This window comes from Pomacea canaliculata, linkage group LG1, assembly GCF_003073045.1.
Source record: "Pomacea canaliculata isolate SZHN2017 linkage group LG1, ASM307304v1, whole genome shotgun sequence".
NCBI lineage: Eukaryota > Metazoa > Mollusca > Gastropoda > Architaenioglossa > Ampullariidae > Pomacea > Pomacea canaliculata.
In genome coordinates, this window is record NC_037590.1 from 29,846,090 (window position 1) to 29,868,108 (window position 22,019).

Sequence of the window (22,019 nt, forward strand, 5' to 3'; positions counted from 1 at the left end):
CACCTCATTAGATCTTTAAGAAAAAAAAAAGGAAGAATAACTTATGTCGACAAAGGTGTTTTTTGCTATCGTTTATTTGTTCTGGCTTTTTTCAGACTTGTACTTTCTCTGTGGGACCGACGCCATTAGCTTCTCCTTTAGAAAGATGTTATCATACCTTATCTCCCTTGTCGCCCTTAGGTCCAGACACCCCCTGCAATACACAATATTATTATTTATAAGAATTTTCCTGTTGGCTACACAGGTCAGTTCCCACGTATGCCTTTAAGTCAGCTAAGAAAACGCAAAAAATAAACTAGAGAGTAATTGTTCGTGGTTGTGAGTTAATATGTTTACATACAAGAATATTCGTCATTTGTTGAATCAATAATGAGGCGACACAGCGGCCATGCTCCGTTACTTACCGGTTCACCAGACTTTCCAGGTGCACCTATAGGACCCTGGAAAAAAGGTAGACTTACGCATCAACATAGGACACACATTTATTTATTAGTAATATAAACCCTGTCACTTGTCGGGCCACACAGACTACGATAACAGTTCCCTTGTATCACACAAGATGAAATTTAACGGTATGCTATGTAAAATTAAGTAAACGATGTAAAAAAATCACATTCATTCATTGCATACGATGTCGACAAATAAAGACAAAGAAATAACTGATAATGCACATAGTGCATGATATAAAATTATACAAAATGAATGAACCTATGAATAATGAATAAAAAAAAAAAAGAATCTAGGAAGAACTGATAGAAGGAAAATAAGAAAAAATGACAGATTGACGTTAAGTTAGACGAAAGCCCAGACTAAAAAAATAATTCTACCAATTGGCGCAAGACAAACGATAAAAATTAAATGCCTGAAAATGCACAAATAGTTTATTTTCCCAGCTAAAAAAAATATTCGCAGAGTTCTTAAAATACCTTTCAATCAAGTCATCGATTTGCTAAAAGTAAAAGTTACAATTACATCGCTTTAACTGCTGTGATCTATGCAATGATGATGATGAAGAAGAAGGTAATAATTTATACATATATACATCATTTGCCCGAGTGAGATTATGTGCTGTAATGTATGCGACAGTCGTTAGAAGCAATGGCAATATTGCCTGGCAAGTACAAGCAATGGCTGTTGTATTGGCGGAGACGAAGACGAGAAGCAAGCAGATGTCTGGAGCAAAGCGTGAAAGGAGCACAATGCACATACATCAGTGTGGCTACAACATGCATCATCGTCCTTAAAGTGCTTCGCTGTGATCAGAGCACAGAGACCAACACAAACAAGACAAAATCGTGCGCATTTGGCAAAGCCCTGCATGTCGAGATATAGTAAACATTAATGCAAGACAAGAGATCATTTCAAGTATAAACCAATTATGTTCGATCGCTAAAATTATTAAAATAACAAGGACCTCGAAATCAAATCGTTGAAGGCGTGGCAGGCTTTTTTTTCAAAAATAATGTCAGGCAGAGGAAAGATGGATGGACGGTGTAAATATTTATAACAAAGTCTTACTTTTGATACCTTGAACATGTGTACAAAACTTCAAAACAATCCTTGTTGATCAGCTGTAAAAATGTTCACGTCCGCACGCAGACACTTGCACACACACACACATATTCATATACACAGGGACACTGGACCCAGCCCATTGACTTAAAAAAGAAGTGTACACAGAGTGAAGAAAACACTGATTAGTCAGAGAAGAGGTTGACAAGAGAGGCGCACAGAAAGAAAAGTTACAACCGTGGAAGGCAGAATAATCATCTGGTTAACCTGTCAAACTAGTAAGGGGCAGCAATTAACTTCAGCTTGTTTTCTCTCTCTGTGTGTGTTAGTGCTATCATTAGATCAGTGCACGGACATACTTCACATCAATGTAGTTCCGTGGATCAGTATGTGCTTGGTAAAGATGCTTGCTTATACAGTGATATTAAAACGTTTCAAAACATAATGCATTAACATAGAAAAATCAGTCACAGGAAAAAAGAACGAAAATGAAAAAGAAATAAAACAGAAAAAACCCAATGATAGAAAGAAGAGAAGAAGCAAGAATAAAGAGAAACAAAGAAAAAAGAAATAAAAATTAAATAAAACTCCGAGCGCAGCGATCACCTGACATTAGGCTCTAACAGTGCACCCACAAATGCTGGTAATTTGTGAGAAGACGAAGAATAATTCATTTATAGCAAAATGACAATATTCATGCCTGTGCACATAAAACTTGCCGAGAAAGGCGACATGGCGCCAGGCATCACATCAGCAGGACTTCCGCCTCATGCTGCTTCACCTGCCACTTGCTCATGGAGAGAGAGAAGAGGCGACGAAACGAACAATGCGAGACAAAGAATGGACATGCCATGCACGACACGATGCTAACTGTGACAGAAGTCGACAGACCAGAACTTGATAACAAAGACATTAAATCATTTCTTGGAGAAGAGAGAGAGAGAAAGATAGAGAAAGAGAATTTTCATTGGCAGTGAAGATTTTTATGTGTGAGGCAAGGGCATTCCTGTGACAACCTCTGGACAATAATAATGGGAAAATAAATTAACAGACAAGGGAGTGGCGAAAAGTTACAGTTCGGGTGCAAACATAATCCAAAAGCGTGAATGAAAAGGACGAACCGGAAATCCTGGGAAGCCTCTCTCCCCTCGGGGCCCCTGAAATACCAGACAGCTGCGTAATCATCAGTCGGAGGGACTGGCGAGGGTGTTTTGACGTCTATAATTAGACACTTCATCATAAGCGTTAACCTTTAAGCACTTCACTGCAGGCTCCACGATTGCAAACAGACATCATAAATGGCAAAGTCTGGCGCTGACACTTTGCCTACTGTAAACAGACACTTTCACTGGAATCTCTAATCACTCGTACGGTCAGTCTTTGACGGTTAGGTGCCTACAAACACAGACCTGCATCATAATCATCAGCTGCAACAACCGTCTTGTGCATTACGACGACCGTAAATAGACACTTTATGATTAGTCTATATTGCCATCATCTTGGAATAATTCAAAACTTTAAATCCGTTTATCTGAAAATGTCTAGTCGCGCATGTTTTCATCAGGAGATGCTGACCATCCTCAATACATTGCTTGCATTATTGATGCCATTTCCAGTAAAAATATAAGTTTAGCCCCCCATCCTCGCCCACCCACATATTATTATCACACAAACAAACAAATCGTCTCCACTCCTTCTTGTAAACTGCGAGGGACGCGGAGACTGTTTGTCTCTCGGGAAGGGCCTGCTGGGAGAGGTCGCTGTGTCTGACGAGTTCTTAGTGTCGAAAATAAAGCAAAAATTGATTAAAACTTAACTGAGCCTGAGAGAATAAATTGTGAGTTACACCAGCTGCACTCGGATGAAAGCGACTGCAGAAGTTTTGGAAATTATGTTCTAACCCAAACAGCGCTGGAGGAATGATAAGAGGGTGAGAAAATGGGAGCCGAGAAACTGAGAAAAGAAAAAAAAAGGAGTTGGAATAAATGTAAACAAACTCAACGTCTTCCACTTGATTTTTTTTGCTTCGTTTTGTTGTTATTTCGTTCACTAGCACAGTGGGATATTTCGAATTATCTTTCTTTCGTGTCGTGGTTTTAGCATATGAATGGAATACATAGAGCAAATAACAGTACAATGTCATCTTACTACTATAAAATATGAAGGACGAGTTCATATGGAAAAGGCGATGGTGCGTGCTCAGGAGGAGGACAGACACTACAAAACCGATTCACCAATCGACAGACAGACCAAGAGGTGCGCAGGAGGGAGGGAGAGAGGGACACTACCCCAACACCGATTCACCAATCAACGGACAGACCAACGGGTCGACTGACCAACATTTTCTATCCTCCTTATTCCTTCCTTCCAGACATGCACTTTCATACCAAATGCCTTCCCTTCTTGCAGACATGTAGACTAATCGTTACAGGGAAGAAAGGAAGAGAAGTCTTGGCCCCGCCTGGCAACTTGAGTTACAGTTAAGAGGCCTCCAACTGCGTGACGCAGGCGAACCGTTGGAAAGTGTGCTCTAAACAAGCTCTGAAAACACATCAGCATCATTACACCGTGAACTTCAGCATTGCCTGAGCGAAATCCTCCCCTCCCCCACATCCCCACCTCTTAGGAATGCACCATCTTCTCCCCCTCACACCTCCCTAAAGCCACAAAGGTTAATCAGTTAACTACAGGCTACCCACTATTCACAATCTTTGCCAGAAATATGAGTCATATTCTTTTCATTGTGAGATTTTGAGAAGGATTTGATGACATTAATTATTAGCTTTTTAATGTGAATAGCTGCATTTTTGGGAATTAACTGTTTAGGTGCTTTGCAAATATTTAATCTGATGTGTGTGTGTGTGAAGAGTAAGAGAGAGAAATAGAAAGGAAGTACTATTTCAGACAATCAGGCTGTGATCTCATGTTGCTGCAGACATTTTATAAGAATGTTTATGAACACAGCAGCAGTAGTATATGAAGGATGAGACGGAGAAGGACTCTCCCTCAAGAGAATTGATACCAAAAAATGACCAGGAACAGAAAAATATTCATCGTTCGCTATTCTGAAGTATGAAAGAGAGCCTCAGGGAAAGAGGACCATCAAGTCATTGACTGTCACCACCACCACCGACAACTGCCGCTGGTCATCATCAGCACCGGCAATGAACGCTTCTAAAGAGAAAATGACTCCTTCAGTTTACTACGCAGACATCAGCCTCAGGACCGAGAAAAATAAAATAAATGATGTACAAAGATGTTGACACTAAACAATGAAACAGATTTAACGACAATGACGGCGATGAAGGGCGTCCACTTCCCTGAAGGTGACGTGGCTGGCTACACACATACTGACTGAGATAGCTCAGGGTTAGCTGTCGACGGTTACTTGAAATGACATCGGTTGTTTGAGTAGAAACAGCGAATCTCTTACTCACCTGTTGAACCTTTTGCACCTGGAGTTCTTATTGCCTCTTGTGTGCAGCGATGACTAAACTGTGGTAAACCGTGAAACACGATGAATCACACGGCAAACATCGCCGTCCGTAATATTCGATCTGTTTTTCTTTACACACCCAGAAGCACTTTAATTCAGATTACATCACCGTTGAAGCAGCAATGAATGTTATGTTACAGCCAGAGAAAGTTAGGGAAAAAGCAGCTGTTAGGCCCTGGGTGGGAATGCAGTAACTCCTACCTTACATGGGTGGGGAGGGAAGAAGCAAAATCTCACACCCGGGTATTATTTGCAAAGCTCAGAGCTGCCACGTTCCTCATGGCATAATTGAAAGGTGGCTGCTAAGTGTGCCAAGTACTGCCAACAACAGTCGCAACTGCCAAGTTTTTCTGAATACTGAATTTAGTGACAGCTACACACTAAGCGGTGGTCAGTCTGCCCAAAGCAAAGCAAGTACATAAACATGGTAAAAAGCAGTTTGTTAAGCGACCCTTGACCCTGACTATGCTGACATCAGGACGATGGTTCCACACTTGTAATCAAGTGCCACGCCATTTGCTGCTCTACATAGGTGTATAGGTGTGGTTACTAAACATTAACTTTCCTAAGGATCTTTACTTTTATCTATTTTCAAAAAAGTGACCAAGTAATAAAAGAAATGAACTGCTACTGAATAAAATTTGTTTGAAAAGAAACTTTGTCATTGGCAAAAAAAAAATAATCTGGATACACGTAAGTAAAGCTGTTTTCAAGTTTAAAGAAAGCATATACACTTGAGCATTAGGATATCATGATAAAATAACAAAAGGCAACTACCGGAAAACCATTCACGCCTTTGGGTCCCTGAAAACCAAAGGTAAATTGGTAATCGATGTGTAAGGTAGACATCATGGGGCCACAGAAGACAACTGGTTGTTGTACACAACAGAATTACATCTTTGTGGTATACAGTGTTAACACTTGCCATGCCATAAAGCATTAGACACTTAGGATGTTGTATTCGCTTACAATTGAAAATTTGGACATGCGATTTTTATGCTAAAAGATATTGTTTTGTCTCTTACTTCGGTTTCCAAAACTACAGAGCGAAATATTTCGCGAAACGAATTAATATTTACTGAGTTTGTAAGCTGGTAAATAAAATGATACTAACCATGGGGCCCATGTCGCCTTTTAGGACCTGAAGCGCCAGGAATACCAGGCATGCCATGGGGACCTGAAACAAAGAAAGTGGTGTATAAGGAAACACGTTTGGAATTATGTAATAAGAAACTCCATTTTTTCACCATCGGTGGTCCATCATCACTTTATGACAATCTCTCTCTCATCCTCCACCACCAGTCCAGAGAGTGAGAATAAGAGAATAATTTAGAACTGAAAACAATTTAAAATCTTAATTACGTTTTAAAACAATAATTTTATATAAATAATTATACTTCTATTATTGGAAAGGACAGACACACTCACTGGCTTTCATTACTGAGAATAGTCTTCATAAGCGGACAAAACACAATGTGTCAGTCATGTTTGTGTTTTTTGTCTGTCAGCTCATGGCTTGTGGACTGTATCACGAGGACATAAATTTTTTGCATAAAAATAATTTGTGTTGACGCATACTTAGAGCATTATTTATGTTTTTGACAGCCGTGCATCGAACTCACGAACATTCTTGTCATGTACATCTCGACAGCCGACTGTCACAAGTACAATCCTACCAGCTCACTGACACACAGCTCACTCTTTCTACGACCTAGCAACGCAAGAGTTGACCTGTGTGTCCCGGACCAGCCCCTAGGAACCACGGGAAATGTTGACACATCCGGTTAATTTGTCACAAAAACCCATTCATCAATAGGAAGATACTAGAGGATTGTGGGTGGAGAAGTCTTCAAAGTAGTCACAAGTCTTTTGAAATCGGATAAAACTTGCTTCAACCCGGTTATTTTACGCTTTCGGTCGGTTCAAAGGGCACAGTTTGCCTACTATCTCGACTCATCCCACCTCACTTCCGCTTCTATCTGAGACAGTCTTTGCTCGACATACAAGGCACTGCTTTCATTCAGAAGTCGACTAAGAGCGTTTATTTCTAAAAGAGCCTGAAATAATCAGAGAAGGGGTATCCATGACTTCCGTGATTTCCGTGCACAGTTTTGTGTCGGCTATTTCAAAGCATCCCCCCAGTCAGCGGAGCAACCGTCGCACATTCAACACAAACAGCTTTGGCCAAATAAACCAGCTAAGCGTTTTTCAAGCATTCCTTCTCCATGAACTCCTATGACTTTACAATTTGCTGCAAAAAGATATTTTTAGGCGCTGAAGAATAATAATTTATTGGCACTTTTTTTTATTCCTTTGGCATTCTGGCATTAATCTTCAATTTGTGTGTGTGTGTGTGTGTCTGCTGGATACCATAGACGTTTCCCAAAATTATAAGCATGTTTTTGAACATAAAACACGAATGAAAAGTGTTAGTGAAACATGCTTGCGACACACGACTAACAATGCTGTCAAGAAAAACGTGTTTGAGAGACTTCAGCTGGAGGATTATTAAGCTCATCGTTTATTCACTGACATAAAAACAACGAGCTTTGCTGAGTGGCTGTTGAGACATGAAAGCTCAATCCAAAACCGTAGTCAATTCTTAAACATTCCTTTCTGAACTGTGGACGATGCTAGAATCAGATTGAACTCCGGTCTTTGTATGAACACTTCGCCCCGGTCTCAAGTTGGTGTTCACAGGATGAGACACAGTGAACGATGTTTTGTGGAGGTCTGTGTCTTGTATCTGCTACTGTACCCTGCTACCCACACAGCTGCACAGAAAGGTCATATAAATTATTCCTGTTGCTCGCGGATGTGTTAGGTAAAGAGGTAAAAACCCTTGACTAGAAAAAACGCTTTCTTCTGCATGTTGCTGTCGTCTGGTAAAATTGACGAGAAAGTTAGCGAAGTGTTCTGGAAGTTTCCATATATTATCTTCTGCTGGTGAAGGATGTCAAGTGTTTTTGCCTCTTTGCTTAACACGCAGGCGAGCAGTAGAAATAATTCATATGACCTTTCTGTGGCAGGCACGTGGCCACAATGTAATGACACACAACACCTCGACATGTCGAGCTTTTCCACTTTTCTGTGTGATGCCTCTACTTCAGCAGTCCTATTTTTTTTAAAAAGTAAACATATTAATTGGACTGCTCATTTTTAGTATGTGTAAGTACAATCACTTCTATTTAAAGAAAATTCGATAAAATGTCAAGTCAACTTTGTCTGCGATCTTCCACCGTCTTGGAGGATGCTAAAAATAGGTTTGCACGTTTGTTTTATGCAGTGCTACAAATGCCACGAGCTTCACCTGGGCTTCGCTGTCTTTAAACACACTTTCACCAAGCATTTCTCTGAAATTCTATGGCCTCTGCGGGGTTTTCTGCCTGGGGTTCAACAGACTTTCACCTGCATTTCATTAGGTTTTTGCCTCCCTTTTCTTGAAAGTCAACTGGGGAGGGTTATTTATTGGGCGCTTACATGTAACAGCTGGTGGGACACTCCGGCTGTGCCAGACTTCACACCCACCCCCTAACACCCACCCCTATCCAGCAAATTTTACGCTTGGCTCATTACGTGGAATTAAAACCTTCTGGAGGAGGGTTGGGGGGAGAGATAGACGGAGCGGAAATGGAGAGAGAAAAGAAAAAAAAAAACAGAGTGGGGGTGAGGAATTTGTGTTTTTCGTCGAGCCAGCACCAAAAGCTATATCACGGCCAGGCAGCAGGCTTTGTAAACAGAAGCCACATGCAGAGAGAGAGAACACTTAGCCTCGTTCGAGATGTGAACCCAGGACGGGCGATCTTCACTGTATTGGTGACAAGCGCTCATGAAGAAGAGGCTGTGGGTACGAGAGACAGGGAGGGGAGGCCTGTTGTGGGGGAGGTAAGAAGGCGTGTTGTAGGGTAAAAGGAACGATATCATTCAGATAATGTATCCATCACAGTTACCTCCCCGCTTCATACATGGGGCGGAGATCCAGAGCAATTCTCACAGAAAAAACAATTATTTCCCACCATCGATTCCTTTGCTTTCAGGAGAGAGAAAGTTAGATACTTGACCTTATTCTCTCCCTGGTGGTGCTGCAGTCTGTCGACTGTGCTCTGATATAGTCTCGCTAAAAACGCCCTCCTCCAAGACACCTGTAAGCACACTGGGGATGTACCTGGCCTTTCATCAGATTCCAGTAAACAAGCTCAGGAATCAGACGATAAGCTTTACATGACCTCTGACAAAATGATGGAGCGTTTCCCATTTTGTTTCCTCGATCTTATACCTGACTTGATGATTACGAAACTGCTTTGAAAAAACACCAAGAGTTCGTAGGAATGATCTTTATCGCACCCCCTCCAAAAAAATAAAAAATAAAAAGTAATGGCGATGTATGGTAGGCCCTGGAGGTAAGAAAGAGAAAAAAGATCGAGAAATACTGAGATTTTTTTTTTCGAAAGGTTCTACAATGTTATTCTGAAGACAACAGTGTGTGTACTTGCAGTTGATGGAACAAAAGTTAACTGCTACAAATTCTGGTTAGAATTAAACTTTTTCCGGACCGTGACAGTAAAGGGAGATTATCGTGACGTCATCACGTGAGAGTTGTTATCTCCCATTGTGTTCCATCTTCCATCGTGAAGCAAGGCCACATTTCATCATGTGACGAGAAATTGTTACACTGATTCATAATAATTATATTAAATCATTAATTTCATTTAGTTAATAGCTATACCTTACACACCTTTCCAGTGAAACATGGCTTCTCATCAGGTGCAGACATTGGAAACACAATAAGTCTTCCGGAGAAAGACATGTCATGTGATGGCAGCGTGAAAGATGTTAGAAAGTGAAGGCATCAAGTAGGTAAACAACGTTCGACATGCCCTCGCACGTGCCAGATCACACATAAGTGGGACTGCGGGGTTTCGCCCACATCAACGGTGGCTCGCAATTCACGTGTAACACCTGTAAGGTTCTGGCAGGTGTAGTTCTCGTTACATCCTGCCACCTGCACGTTACTGCAGGCGGTAACGAGGTGCGGGCAGCAGGCGCTGTTTACCTGAGCCTGCAAACTCACCTGAGGTTTGTCAAGTGCTGCCAAAGTTCAGAGAGAGGCTGTGATGTTGTTGAAGGAAAGCGCAGCACATCCTATTTACGATAAAAGCTTGTCGCTAGAGTTCCGTTACCTCGGGCGTCGGATATCTGTTCAAAACGGACAAGAGATTTGGATGTCGGGATTATTAGAGATGATATTTTTTCACACAGGTCATGCTGAGTTTGCGACGTTTGCCGCGGACAGCTGAATGAATTATCAAAGGCCACTCCATTTTTCTCACCTTTGTTGCCTTGGTTAGGTTTAAAGCTAATGTCCACAAACCAGGCTGATGTAGAGAAGAAGACGTTTATCAGATGATAAACATTGAGCAAATTTGTAAGCTGTTTCAAACAGGATGATGAGGATGATGATTTATATCACGAAAGACAGTTTTCAGCAAAGATCGAAATTACAGTCTGGCCTATATTTAGTTACTAAAGAACAGAAACAATGAATAGCTGAATACCCGGAGGAAACACCCGAAGCCAGACTTAGAGAGAAGAACGTGTGTCCCGCGACAGAACGGGACCCGGGACCTTCCAATTCACATTGCAATGGCGAAAAGCGAGCTAAAACATTGGTGAGTACAGCTCACACCAGAGTATGTGGATATCTCAATGGGCGGACACCTTTTCCGGGAACAGAAGACGATGAGTTGGAGGACGCCAACGAGCAAAACGGCGCATTAAAGGTTGAGGGGATGGGGGATGAAGTGCAGGAGAAGTAGGAGGAGTAGAGACGGAAGGATAAGTACTGATGGGCAGGTGAAGAGGCCGAGATAAGGACGTGGAGATAGCGCCGTGTCCAGGATCCTTGTAGCATCAAAGGCGCGGTTATCGTCGTGAAGGAGGCGGAAGCCGTCGTCGGCGTAAACACGAAGGACTGAGCGCATCTCGACGATCAAACGGTTGTCGACGGCTTCTGTCTGTCCCACCCACCCTCCTCCTTTCTCCCTCCGTTTCCTCTTTGGAAAACCCTGGCAGTCGTCTTGGACAGAACACAAAACCTCGCGTCTGCTTGTTACGGCACAGAGAGGCTTTTGTTGTTGCACTCCAAGCCCGCTTAGACTGAGTTAAATGCTGTCTAATTCTCGTGGTCTCCATTTAAGTACTAGACAAAAATTATGGCCAACTTATCCTCGAGAGAGAGAGAAAAGGAGGACAATTTTTTTGTGTGAAAAAAAGTCTGATATTGTTTCTTGTACTTTTTAATCTCTTCGCTACACTTTCTAATTTGCCATCATACCCAAGTCTATTTCTCTGATGTTCGAAAACACTCTTCTGATGGCACAAGGTCTGAACTTGAGGAGTGGAAAAGCAATGAAAAAGTCTTCACTGCGCGCGCTTACAAACATTAAGCTCGCGGCCATCTTTACCACCAGCTGCGCATGCGCTTGTAACGATGTACCCGCAGGAGAAAACAAAGATGTTACCTTGCTTCCTGCGAGTTTTGGCGAAGGTATTGAATGCATTGCAGATTGTCTCGGGTAACCCTCGTTACGTCGACGCAAACGTCAGCCACCTGGACCTCGACCTCCACCATTAGTCGGAGGGAGGGGAGGGAAAGAGACAGAAAGCTGGGGAGGCTGATAAACGACTTCGCCATCGTACTCAGTTGCTCCGGCACTTTATCTTCGACCTACCAGACATGTCATGAAGAGACATCGTAGACTTTGGTTACTAACACCACAGACATGATGGTTCTCCATAAAAATGTTTGACTATCTTACACTGGCGCTGACAGGGCAGTCGGTTCGTGTCTTTCCCAGTCGTTGTGCTTGTGTGCCTGACTTTTCCATTTTGTTCTTGTTTAATGTTTTATCTTTTTTAAATACATGTACAATGTTTCTCACTTGAACGATCAAATTGTAAAGTTTCTTTACGCTGTCTCTCTTTTTTCTTCTTCTACTATATGCTATTAATAATTTACACACAAAAAAAAATGAAAAAAGAGCGAAGGAGACATGTGTCGCCCTCCCTTTAACACCTGGCACTATGTATGTGGGTTAGCAATGTACCTTTTTCATAGCAGTCAATGACACAGGGCCATTTAAGCAGCCGTGAGGACATAACTTCCCCGTGTTTCCTTTGAGTCAAGTTTCCACAACAAGCTTGGTGTCCCCATACACGAAAAGTCCCTTTGAAATGTCAAACTGAGTTGGCCAGGTGCAGTATATTTTGTCAAGAGGAGTGTTACTTCATGGATAATGCACAGCAGATGGCTTATTGTTGAGTTTTCTATTCCACCATCTACCTGAGACCCGGCGGGTAAGAAATGTTGCCGAGTATTTTCAAAGATGTTTTTCTAGCAAATTGTGAAAAGGGTGTATCTGCTTAACCCTGCAAGCTGCTCTCCACAAAGATCACCTTGTGAAATAAAGTCTTGAGGGCTGATGTCGCCCAAAAGGCTATAAATTCACATTCTTGGAGAAGAGAGAAACAGGTGGTGGAGAGAGAGAGAGCCAGAGGTTGGGAGATTGGATCGTAACCTGCCTGTGCAAGGTGCCGTTTGGAAATGTCATCTGGTCCACCTGTCTCTGTCTTTAATCAGACTTAGAATACAGGGTCGCTCTCTCCCCAGCTTCATTTCGGAGACAATAGGGAGATCGCAACCCATCGAGAATATTTCCCGAAAAGTCAAAATTTTACTTGAATGTACTAAGCGATTGAGTAAAAAAAACCTTTGAATTCATGAAAAATTAAATGGGAAATATACGAACAATTGTGCTGACGAGTGCGAAAGTCTGTCTTAAATAGTTTTATCTTATTGAAAACGATTTTAGTTAAGGAAATTCTGAAATTATGTAGTGTACTGTCTTCTATCAAACTTTTTAAAAAATGTTCAAAACCTGAAAGTGTTTAAAGTTAGAAATGTGTTGTGCGTGTGGCCCCAGGACCCTAGAACTGTTTCTGAAAAGAATATACTTTCACTCCAAGAAACATTTATGAAGAAAATCTGGCAAAGTAAAGTTAGTTGTTTTTTAACATCGATAGTAAATACTTCAAAACACGCTTAGAGAAGCCAGGTAACAGCAAAATTGAGCAGAACTTGTTTCTTGTTGGATGGATTTTTTAACCTATTGAAAATGATTCAGGAGTAATATTCCCTTGTGATGAATCTCAGCTTCTTTGTGGCTTGTACTTTGGAAAATGTAGGTGATGCCGTAAGTAAATATTTTAACTAATTTCCCCTCCAGGAATGGGAGTAGATTAACTTAGTTTGTACAGTACCCCTCTCACTCCTTCCTTTGATTTGATATAAGGCAACATCATGTTGGATCTGAAAGTGTTTGCCAATGCGTATCTTCACACTTTGTTGTTAAGACCAGTACATCGCCAGTCTGTAGGATAAGAGAGAAAGAAATGCCTCATTTTTCTCTGTCTATTTGCGTCTGTATCCGTGACTGTCTGGTCCTGGCACCCTCTCCTTCTCTCTCTTTCAACAGCAGTGAATAGTTGAGAAATGTCTAGATAATAAGGTAAACAAAATGTAGGCTAGACAAACGATTGAAGTGATACAAACGTAACATACATTGGAGGAAAATGATTAACTTTCAAGCCAGATGTTAGGGGCAAACAAAATAAATTAAAGCACTAGAATTCTTGAGCGACACGGCAACTCGTTTATCATCAGGCGAGATGTGTAAACAATACAGGGCCTTCTAAATATATAGGTCGCTACAGATATACAGATATACAGGACATGCTTGTGTGTGTGTGTTGTTGTGTGTGCGTGTACTTCTGACAGAAGAAATTTAAATAAATTCTGTGATCTCAAAGATTAACGGAATGTCAAATAAAACATTAATTAAAAGGATATCTAACAATGTAATATTTTGTACACACTTCATGTGAACTGTTCTAAGCTGACCTAGCGCCTACAAAAAAATTGAATTCAACATTTATTTTCTGTCGAATATCCCCAGGTAAGGCCACATAATGACACCGGTGAAAGAATTTAATGAACATAACAGAAAAAAAATATGAACGTCTAAATTGAAGGTAGAGCTGCCGGGATTGGATGAGTACGAGTATCAAGATCCAACAAGAGGTGTAAAGCAAAACCAGAAGCTTGTAATTGTAGGAAAACAAAAAGACCCACTGTGACATCATGAACAAGGGACGGTTAGGTTAGGTTTGCCGATTGAACCAACTGACAGCTGTTCACTCCTCGAATCAAACTCACCCTTCGCAAGATTAAATACCTACTGGGCCACAGGTTCATGAAAACCAATCCACCGAAGTTAAATATTGACACCTTAATTTAATCGTTTAAAACACAATTTGCGAAAAAAAAAATGTCATTTTAAAAAACCATTAACAAGTAACCTTAGCTGATGGCGGTTATAGGCCATGATGGATGTCCACACGACAGACAAGAGTGGCAGAATAAAATGACCTCATTCTGAAAAAAAATGTGTGTTGACGTGCTCATAATATCTGTTATAGATACCGTAACGGTCTTTCCCTCCCTGTGTAACGGATTCATCAAGCTGACTGCCCGGGACTGCAGGGTGGAAGATTGTGGACGTGCAGGCGGCTTATCTGCCACTGCCCAGGATAAGGGCGATAAGGCGGCCTCAGGCTCCCAGCTGGCAACACTCTACAGTGATGTGAAGATTGCAGCCTCTACAGTCACACACCATCCACTCCAACTGACTTTCCTCACAGACAGCGCACAGCCACACCTAGACAAAGACCTTCTTACACCTACCTTAGCTTTTGTTGGGGTAGATGATGGGGATGATGATGATGATGGGATGATGATGGGGATGATGTGGCGGATAACCACGTGGGAAGCAGCATTTCACGAAGTCATAATCACGCTACAAAACAGGTTTTAGTATTTTATTCAATTTTTTCCCTTTACTATCATCCAACATTTTTTCTTTCTGTTAGCACATTTTATCATCATTATCATCACACACACTCATACGCACACAGAGGAGTAGAGTTCTATTTATGTAACATTAGAAGAGATATCGGGCTAATGAAACGGATTCAAACTCATGAACTGTCAAGACAGAGTTTGCTGGCTGCCAAGTAGCCGTGTGGCTGTCACGGGGTACGAACCTGGCGCCATGGCAGCGGCTGACAGCGAGTTCCTGAAGTGCAGTGGAGTGTCTACGACTAGTGATCCTAACACCGACTGACACACCCTCACTGCCTACCTACCTGCCCCAGGTCTGGTGTCGTGAACCTCGGTAATGAGGCGAGACAATACCTGCAAGCCTTGTGACAAACTGTGACAGCGGTGACTAGTGACGGATGGCGGCGACAGGGGAGGCTATTGTGCGCGGCTTAATTTGCGGGAGAAGGCAGAGTTATGTTTCACAATGCACACAAGCTTTCTGTGTCCTGGCATCGTATTAACAGGCATTTTAAACTTAATCTTTCTCATAGATGTCATTTACGGGGTTCTATTTACCTAAGGAGAGGGTGATACCCGCATGGTTGCGCAAGACCCCACTGACTACTGTTCATGCACATTGTTCAGTCCGATCTCCAGATTTTAGCTGTTAGAAACCTTTACTAATGAAAATAGTTCGTTCACACGATCTAGAACACCTAACACAATCTGAAACATCTCACACGATCCAGAACACAATGAAGGACACACTTCTCATACAGTCTGTGAGGGCTGCCACGTGTAGACTGGGAGGATACGAGAACTTTGGCTAATGGTGTAAAGACGTTTGTTGGAGTAGTTCTAGAAGTGTTTTTCAGAAGATGGAGCGGTCCCTGCCATATAAATCTTCAACTTCTATTTAAAAAAAGCAACATTTATTTATCATAAAACCAATTTCTTCCAATTGTCTTGCTCATCCGGATCAGCGGCAGCAAAAGCCAAAAAACCAAACAGCCCAGTTTTAAGCTCAGTGCTACCAAAAAAAACAAAACAAAAAAAAAAACAAAAAGGTCAATGAGCGTAACACACTTATCGGAAAGGAAACAGAAAGTTCCATGAATATGGACTTTTTTCTTTACTTATATTAAAGGCAAACTCTAGTCAAGCACGAAATCACGCTCTTGGCTGCTCGAGAGTCAATACCACAGAGAAAAATGCTTAGTTGTTGGTAAAAAAAATGTACAGTAAATTTTAAACATTTATTTAAGCCCGCAAAAAAAAAAAAAAAAAAACAACAAACAAAACAAAAACAACTAAACAAACAAACAAAAACAAACAAAACCCCCCCCAAAAAAAAAAACAAACAAAAAAAACAAAACAAAAACAACAACAAAACAACAACAACAACAACAAAATTCTGATTGACCGACGTTCCCAAACTGATCTCAGTAATGTAGAAAGCTAGTTAGTTGGCTTCGAGCACGTGCTAATGAGAATTTGCTTTAACATCCAGTGACGACTCGGAAGATGAGATTTTCACCTCTTTGCACAACCCAGGCGATAACTGCGAAGTTCAAAGGCTTTCATAAGAAATACTTTGCTCAGATCTGTGAAATGAGTCGCTTGCAATGAAATAAGCCATTTAAAAATAATGTTGAGCTCGAGTTCGCCTTTAAAAGATCAGAAGCTACACGAGTCGACAGACACATTAACATTAAGATCAAGCTAAACGCTCTTCACCTCCCAAAAGGCAATGATTAGGCGAAACACATTCGAAAGTGTTGTCTCACGAAAAAAAGGCATATAAAAAAGTATGGGAGTCAGAACGGGACACGAACGTGCTGGCACATGATCCACTGTTGATGTTATGTTGCTCACATACTAAAGCACTCAGCCAGCGATAACTTTAAACTCCATGTCGGAGCACATCCACGTGGATAACAGTATCCAATTTTACAGCTTTTCGCTAGCCAGTAACATTCCTTTGTTTGCAGTTCTCCGCCCCTCCCTCAGCCCCCGTCAGGAAAACATGGAGGTTTGTGCTCGACACACAACACTCCCTTTTAGCATGAACTGCAAAACCATTCCATTAGCCACTCGGTATTAAAGCCCCTTTCTCGCAGCCGCTTTACTGCAACAACCACAACTTTGTGCTACCACCCGGATCCAATGCTCTTCTGGAATAGACTGCTTTTGTAACATCGAAATGTATCCTCAGTATTGATGAGAAAAGAACACGATTGCACCTTGACTGCAACAAACTAATCTTCGAGTTTTAAAAATATTAAATAACTCACCAAAGTCTGGTGAGGCTCAAGTCAGACAGGTGCTAGTCGTTTACCTTGATGTTTGCCTAGTAAGGTGCACAAACATTTTTTTAATTTTAGGGTTAGCTTAGTCTAAGGTTCTAATATTTCTCCAAATTTGCTTGACAAACTCTTACCCGTTCTCGATGTCTTATCAAATGAATTCAACACAGGGATACACCTAGAATATATTTCCAGCTTCTCCATTGCTTGAATCCTTGGCAATAAATGTACCCACGTAAGATCCTAAGGTTGGTGCTTTTGGCCTCTTTCTGTTCATGGTTTGTTTAAAGGTCTGTATCTTGAGAACGGGATGGAGGCAATCATCCAGATAAAGGTAATTGTACCGAGCTTTGTCCAGTCATTAGAAAGATTTTTTTGTAGAAAAAAACCTGTCAAGATGTCTAAAGCTGCACCATACAAGACGGGTCGCTGGCTGCAGCAAAGCTAACAACACACCTGGAAAGAGAGAATAAATGACATGAGTCATTACTTAAAAACAGTGCGGGTACAGTGAAGATCAGGCGAACAGGCAGCTGCACCTACCCCACCGAAGGGCACGTAACTCCCAAGATAAGGCACGACTTCTCTCCCTTAATTATTGATATGCCAGCACAAACCTCAGTCCACAGGAAGTCGACTTCCACCTACGGCATGACTAAGTTGTATGAGTACAGACGACCACATCAAACAAATTTCCATGACCGTTGAGTAAGACAACTGAGCACGACACCATCATGATTGTCTTATCTTTCTCTCCCACCTTCTCTCTCTCTCCGTGAAAGTACATTAAAAATGTCTGACAGGAAACACTACAATGGAAAAGTTCTTTTCCTGGCAATGCTGTGTTCCGAAATCAAGCCTTTTGTAATATCTCAGGTCTATCTTGTCAGGTGTAAAAGTCACCCACTGTTCTCGAATCTCTTCTCGCGCTATCTTCCCAGCATTCATCAGCCGCCTCCATCCCCGACGACAAAATCCATCCATCAAAAGCCCCGCACGTCGAGACGAAAGGAAAAGCAGATTTGTTTTCACCAGAGGGCGCTTTTTGACGCTCATTTTTGTGGTCAGCCTATTTTTTCCGGAATGATGAGAAGACATTTTTGTTACGGAGCTCACTTGTTCTGCGTAATGTCCCGTTCATAACAGTCAGCGGTTACAAAAATTCCATGTTCGTTCACATCTCACAGACGTTTCGTTGAGAGGTTCCTTAGCTTGTCAGAATTCCTGCTTCCGTTTCGCAGTTGAAGAACGGGGGGCGATAACTCATCCTGTGTTGATCTTGGAGCATTGCGCGGGCGAGGAGCTGAAGGGCTGTTAAATCAAAGTGTCAACCTTTAATGTTTGTGCTTGATTCTCCACGTGTTCATGTGTTCCACCAGCATTCATATTTGAAGGAAAAGAACAGGACGCTTAATCTTAAAGAAGATCGACTGGAATATAAAATATTTGATTAACCGCCTTCAGAAAAAACCCAAAAACAAATCATAAGTCGTCTCCCTTTGTTTTGTTTTTCAAATAAAGTTTCTCGGTTTGGTCCAGTGGGCTAAATTGAACTCCACCTGTCAGTTCAAAAGGAACTGCAGTCGACAATCGCGGAGCAATTCTATCGCAAATCACTCATTGATGAAAGACTGTGAAACAGAATTGTGTGGGAAAGTTCAGTTGGGAAGATGAGTTTAGGATTGCCAGCGCAAGACCCCGTGACTTTTCTTGCCAGTCTGGGACAAACCTAGAGTCAGTTGTGGGTCCATTGTGGTCTGTCTCTGACAAAAAAAGTTATTTCTGGACACGAATCTGAGGGTTTGTGTTGTTAAAGTCAGCGCACGTGCCTTCACAAAGTACAGTCGAGCTCTGTGCCTTCATGAACAGCGGCTTATAATTAAGCAAGAAATTTATATTGAAGACCATTAAAAAGATAGTGCTAGCAATCTCATGGTTTCAATTGAATGTTCTCAAAATGGATGCTTTCCGTAAATATTCTTAAATCTTTGGGAAGTTTCATGCTAAATAAATTATCACCTTAGCCATATAGTATATGACATATCCATGCAAAAATGGATCCATTTAAAAAAACCATGAATTATACATATATAAAGTAACAAAGCGAGAGATAGCGAGAGATGTAGAGAAGATGTAGAGGGATCCAGATAGTGCACTGGGCGAATAACAGATGTTCTCATAACAAGAGAAGTGACAGCTAAAGAAACTCTGAATGGTTTCTCACCACCCCGCTATTATACAAAAAGTTAACCGATTCTCAAGAGCATAGACTGAAAACATCTAAAAAAAAAATGGTCTGTCAATTTTTTAATTATGTGGACGATGGAGTGTCTCGGCTGCCAACATATCAATGCCATTACACTTCCACTACGTCTGGCTGGCAACAGGGATAAGAATGAACAGGAGAGAGGTTGTTTTTGTTTTTGAACCAAAGGTAAGACTACACTCATCTACAAAATTCCTATTTCGTTGCACTCTACCCGCCTTCTTCGGGGTGTATAAAAGCAGAGTGTCTAAAGGGGTGTTAAATCACAGTCAGCCGCTATCTACGTCATCTTCTCGCTTCATTTCTGACTTGAGATAGAATCAGCACATCAGTCTCAAAAATGCGGATATAAATTCTTTTGATTCAGTGAAGAAAAAAGAAATGGAAGACAGTCCAGGGATTGGCGTTCATTTCAAAAAAAGAAGAAGCAGAGCAGCAACTGTTTTAGAGGAAAGGGTATGTTGCAAGAGGATGAGGATGAAATGGATATCTTAAAAAAATAGAGGGAAGAAACTTGTTGGGGCATGAGAGAAGGAAGAAGGAACAAAAAATGAAGAACTTCTCTTGCGTATGGCGGGTATCTGAATTTCTGCAAAAACCACCGATGCTTACTGGTTCGTGACCTCGTGCGTCATTTAACGGTACCGTTGGAAAAAAGGGGGTAAATGGTGCAGGAAACGCAACGCCGCACGTGAAAGCACGCACGTGGCTTGAGTGTCTGGACTGCCTCCTGAGTCCATGGACCTCCGTGAGGGACGTCAGCACTGAGTCGACCCACACGCCCTCGCGACGCATGGAGAGACGAACAGTGGAAAACTACACCCTGGCCAGGGTATAGGAGACGGTGGTTTACTAAGGGGAGTCCCTTCATCCGGGTGGGTGACTTGAGATCGTATACTTCGAAGAAAAAGAAGGTAGATGGGATTGTAAAAAAAGAGATAATGGAACCCTGAGCATGTTTCTAGGATTAAAATGGCGAATGGTATCTCTAAAAAATCAGAAATTCTGATATAGATTGTACAAGAATACAATGGACAGGACAATACATGATTTCCTTTTGTTGCAGACGTCTATTTTTCTTTGTATTAAAGTCTGGTGCAAAATTTAAAATATGCAAATACTTTTGCTCAAACATTCTCATCCCTGGAGGAACTGGTCGTAGGGGAGACACGATGGGGACACAGCAGATGGACAGAGACAGAGATACGCAGGAAGATAGGCAATAATATTGACTTTCTTTGGTGAAACTCGCTTAAACCGTGGTCACCCAGTCCATGCTCACTAGGGAGATCGCCGCTAGTTATGAACTTCGTCCTGTTGTAAGTCACCCGTGAACTTAACTGGTCTGGAACACGTCCTTAGGAGCTTACCTAGACCCTCCGTGGCGACAAACCGGAGAGACATTGTGAGTGATTTATAGTTCAGTCCTTTTCATGACTCGTTCTCAATTTGTCCTCGGTTTGAGCAAAACGAGGTTCCCGTTACTGGCTCCTACACTCGGGAGTACAGGGTGGACACCCAGTAGCTGCAGGCTCTCAGTCGGATTAAAGCGTTTGCGCGGTTACAAAAGGGAGCTTACTTAATCCACCGCCAAAGTACCGCGTGGAGGTAACTCGCATATCCCCCCCAAGAAAAGAGAGACTCAAGAAATGAGGGTTCGTCACGCGACGTCGTGAACCTCTGAGGTCATGGCGCTTGCATGCCGGGTACTTTGGAACGGGTAACGCACTGCTCTTCTTTTGTTCCACTGTAAGGGATCCTGAGGGCTCAAGATCGGTTTGAGGGTACACTCCCTTTGTGTCTGCCTGAGGTTTATTTTCCTTTTCTCTCTCTCACACACACGCGCGCGCACAAACGCTCGAGAGGTCTGTAACATAATAGGTTGGTAAAGATAAAAAGAACGATTAACACAAGAGAGTTAGCTGACGGCGTTTACAAAAATCAAAAAATGCATTTGCATTTTGCTGCGATTTTAAAAAAAATTATGCAGATGCCTTATTGTTAAAACATGCATTACAACTTTAACAAGTTGCCGTGATATACAACAAACGGTAACAAAAAAAAAATAAAAAAAATAATAATGCAGAGATTGAATAGAAGAATACAGAAAAAAGGACAGGCGAAGGACAGAAATAGAGAAGAGAGAACGATATGAGGACAAAAGGATAGCTCGAGTAAAGCTATCAAAATACTGCAGCTATAAAAGTATTGTCAAAATACTGCAGTTATCAAAACACTTCGGATATCATTCTTGCTCTTCTTCTAACTCTTGCTGCTACTACTAAACATTGTTTTTCCCCCAGCAAATGTGACTAATAAACTCAGCACTCTCCAGTATACGATTCCACACAGAACTAGCACATCGGGCTTCCAGAGCTGCAGACAACTCGTTCAAACAACCAGGAGAGGAGCCAAGACGAGCAGCGGAATGTCGCAGAAGAGACTCGCAGGAAATCGGGGGCTAGTCTGGTGCTCAGGCGCCTCGTGTCTGGTCGTCTG

General features: G+C 41.8%; 1 protein-coding gene across 12 annotated transcripts in view; it reads right to left on the bottom strand.

The window, feature by feature from the left end:
- LOC112558212 (collagen alpha chain CG42342-like) overlaps positions 1 to 22,019 on the bottom strand; it is a 99,474-nt gene that overhangs the window by 37,874 nt on the left and 39,581 nt on the right. For 11 of the 12 annotated variants that reach the window (XM_025228541.1, XM_025228615.1, XM_025228584.1 and 8 more), the window contains exons 3-6: positions 6,123 to 6,185; positions 5,786 to 5,812; positions 405 to 440; positions 158 to 193 (exon numbers count right to left, since the gene is read on the bottom strand). In XM_025228541.1, the coding sequence (XP_025084326.1) occupies positions 158 to 193; positions 405 to 440; positions 5,786 to 5,812; positions 6,123 to 6,179 (156 nt within the window). In that variant the 5' untranslated portion in view covers positions 6,180 to 6,185. The remainder of the gene's footprint in view (positions 1 to 157; positions 194 to 404; positions 441 to 5,785; positions 5,813 to 6,122; positions 6,186 to 22,019) is intronic. The other variant, XM_025228550.1, reaches the window with a different exon arrangement.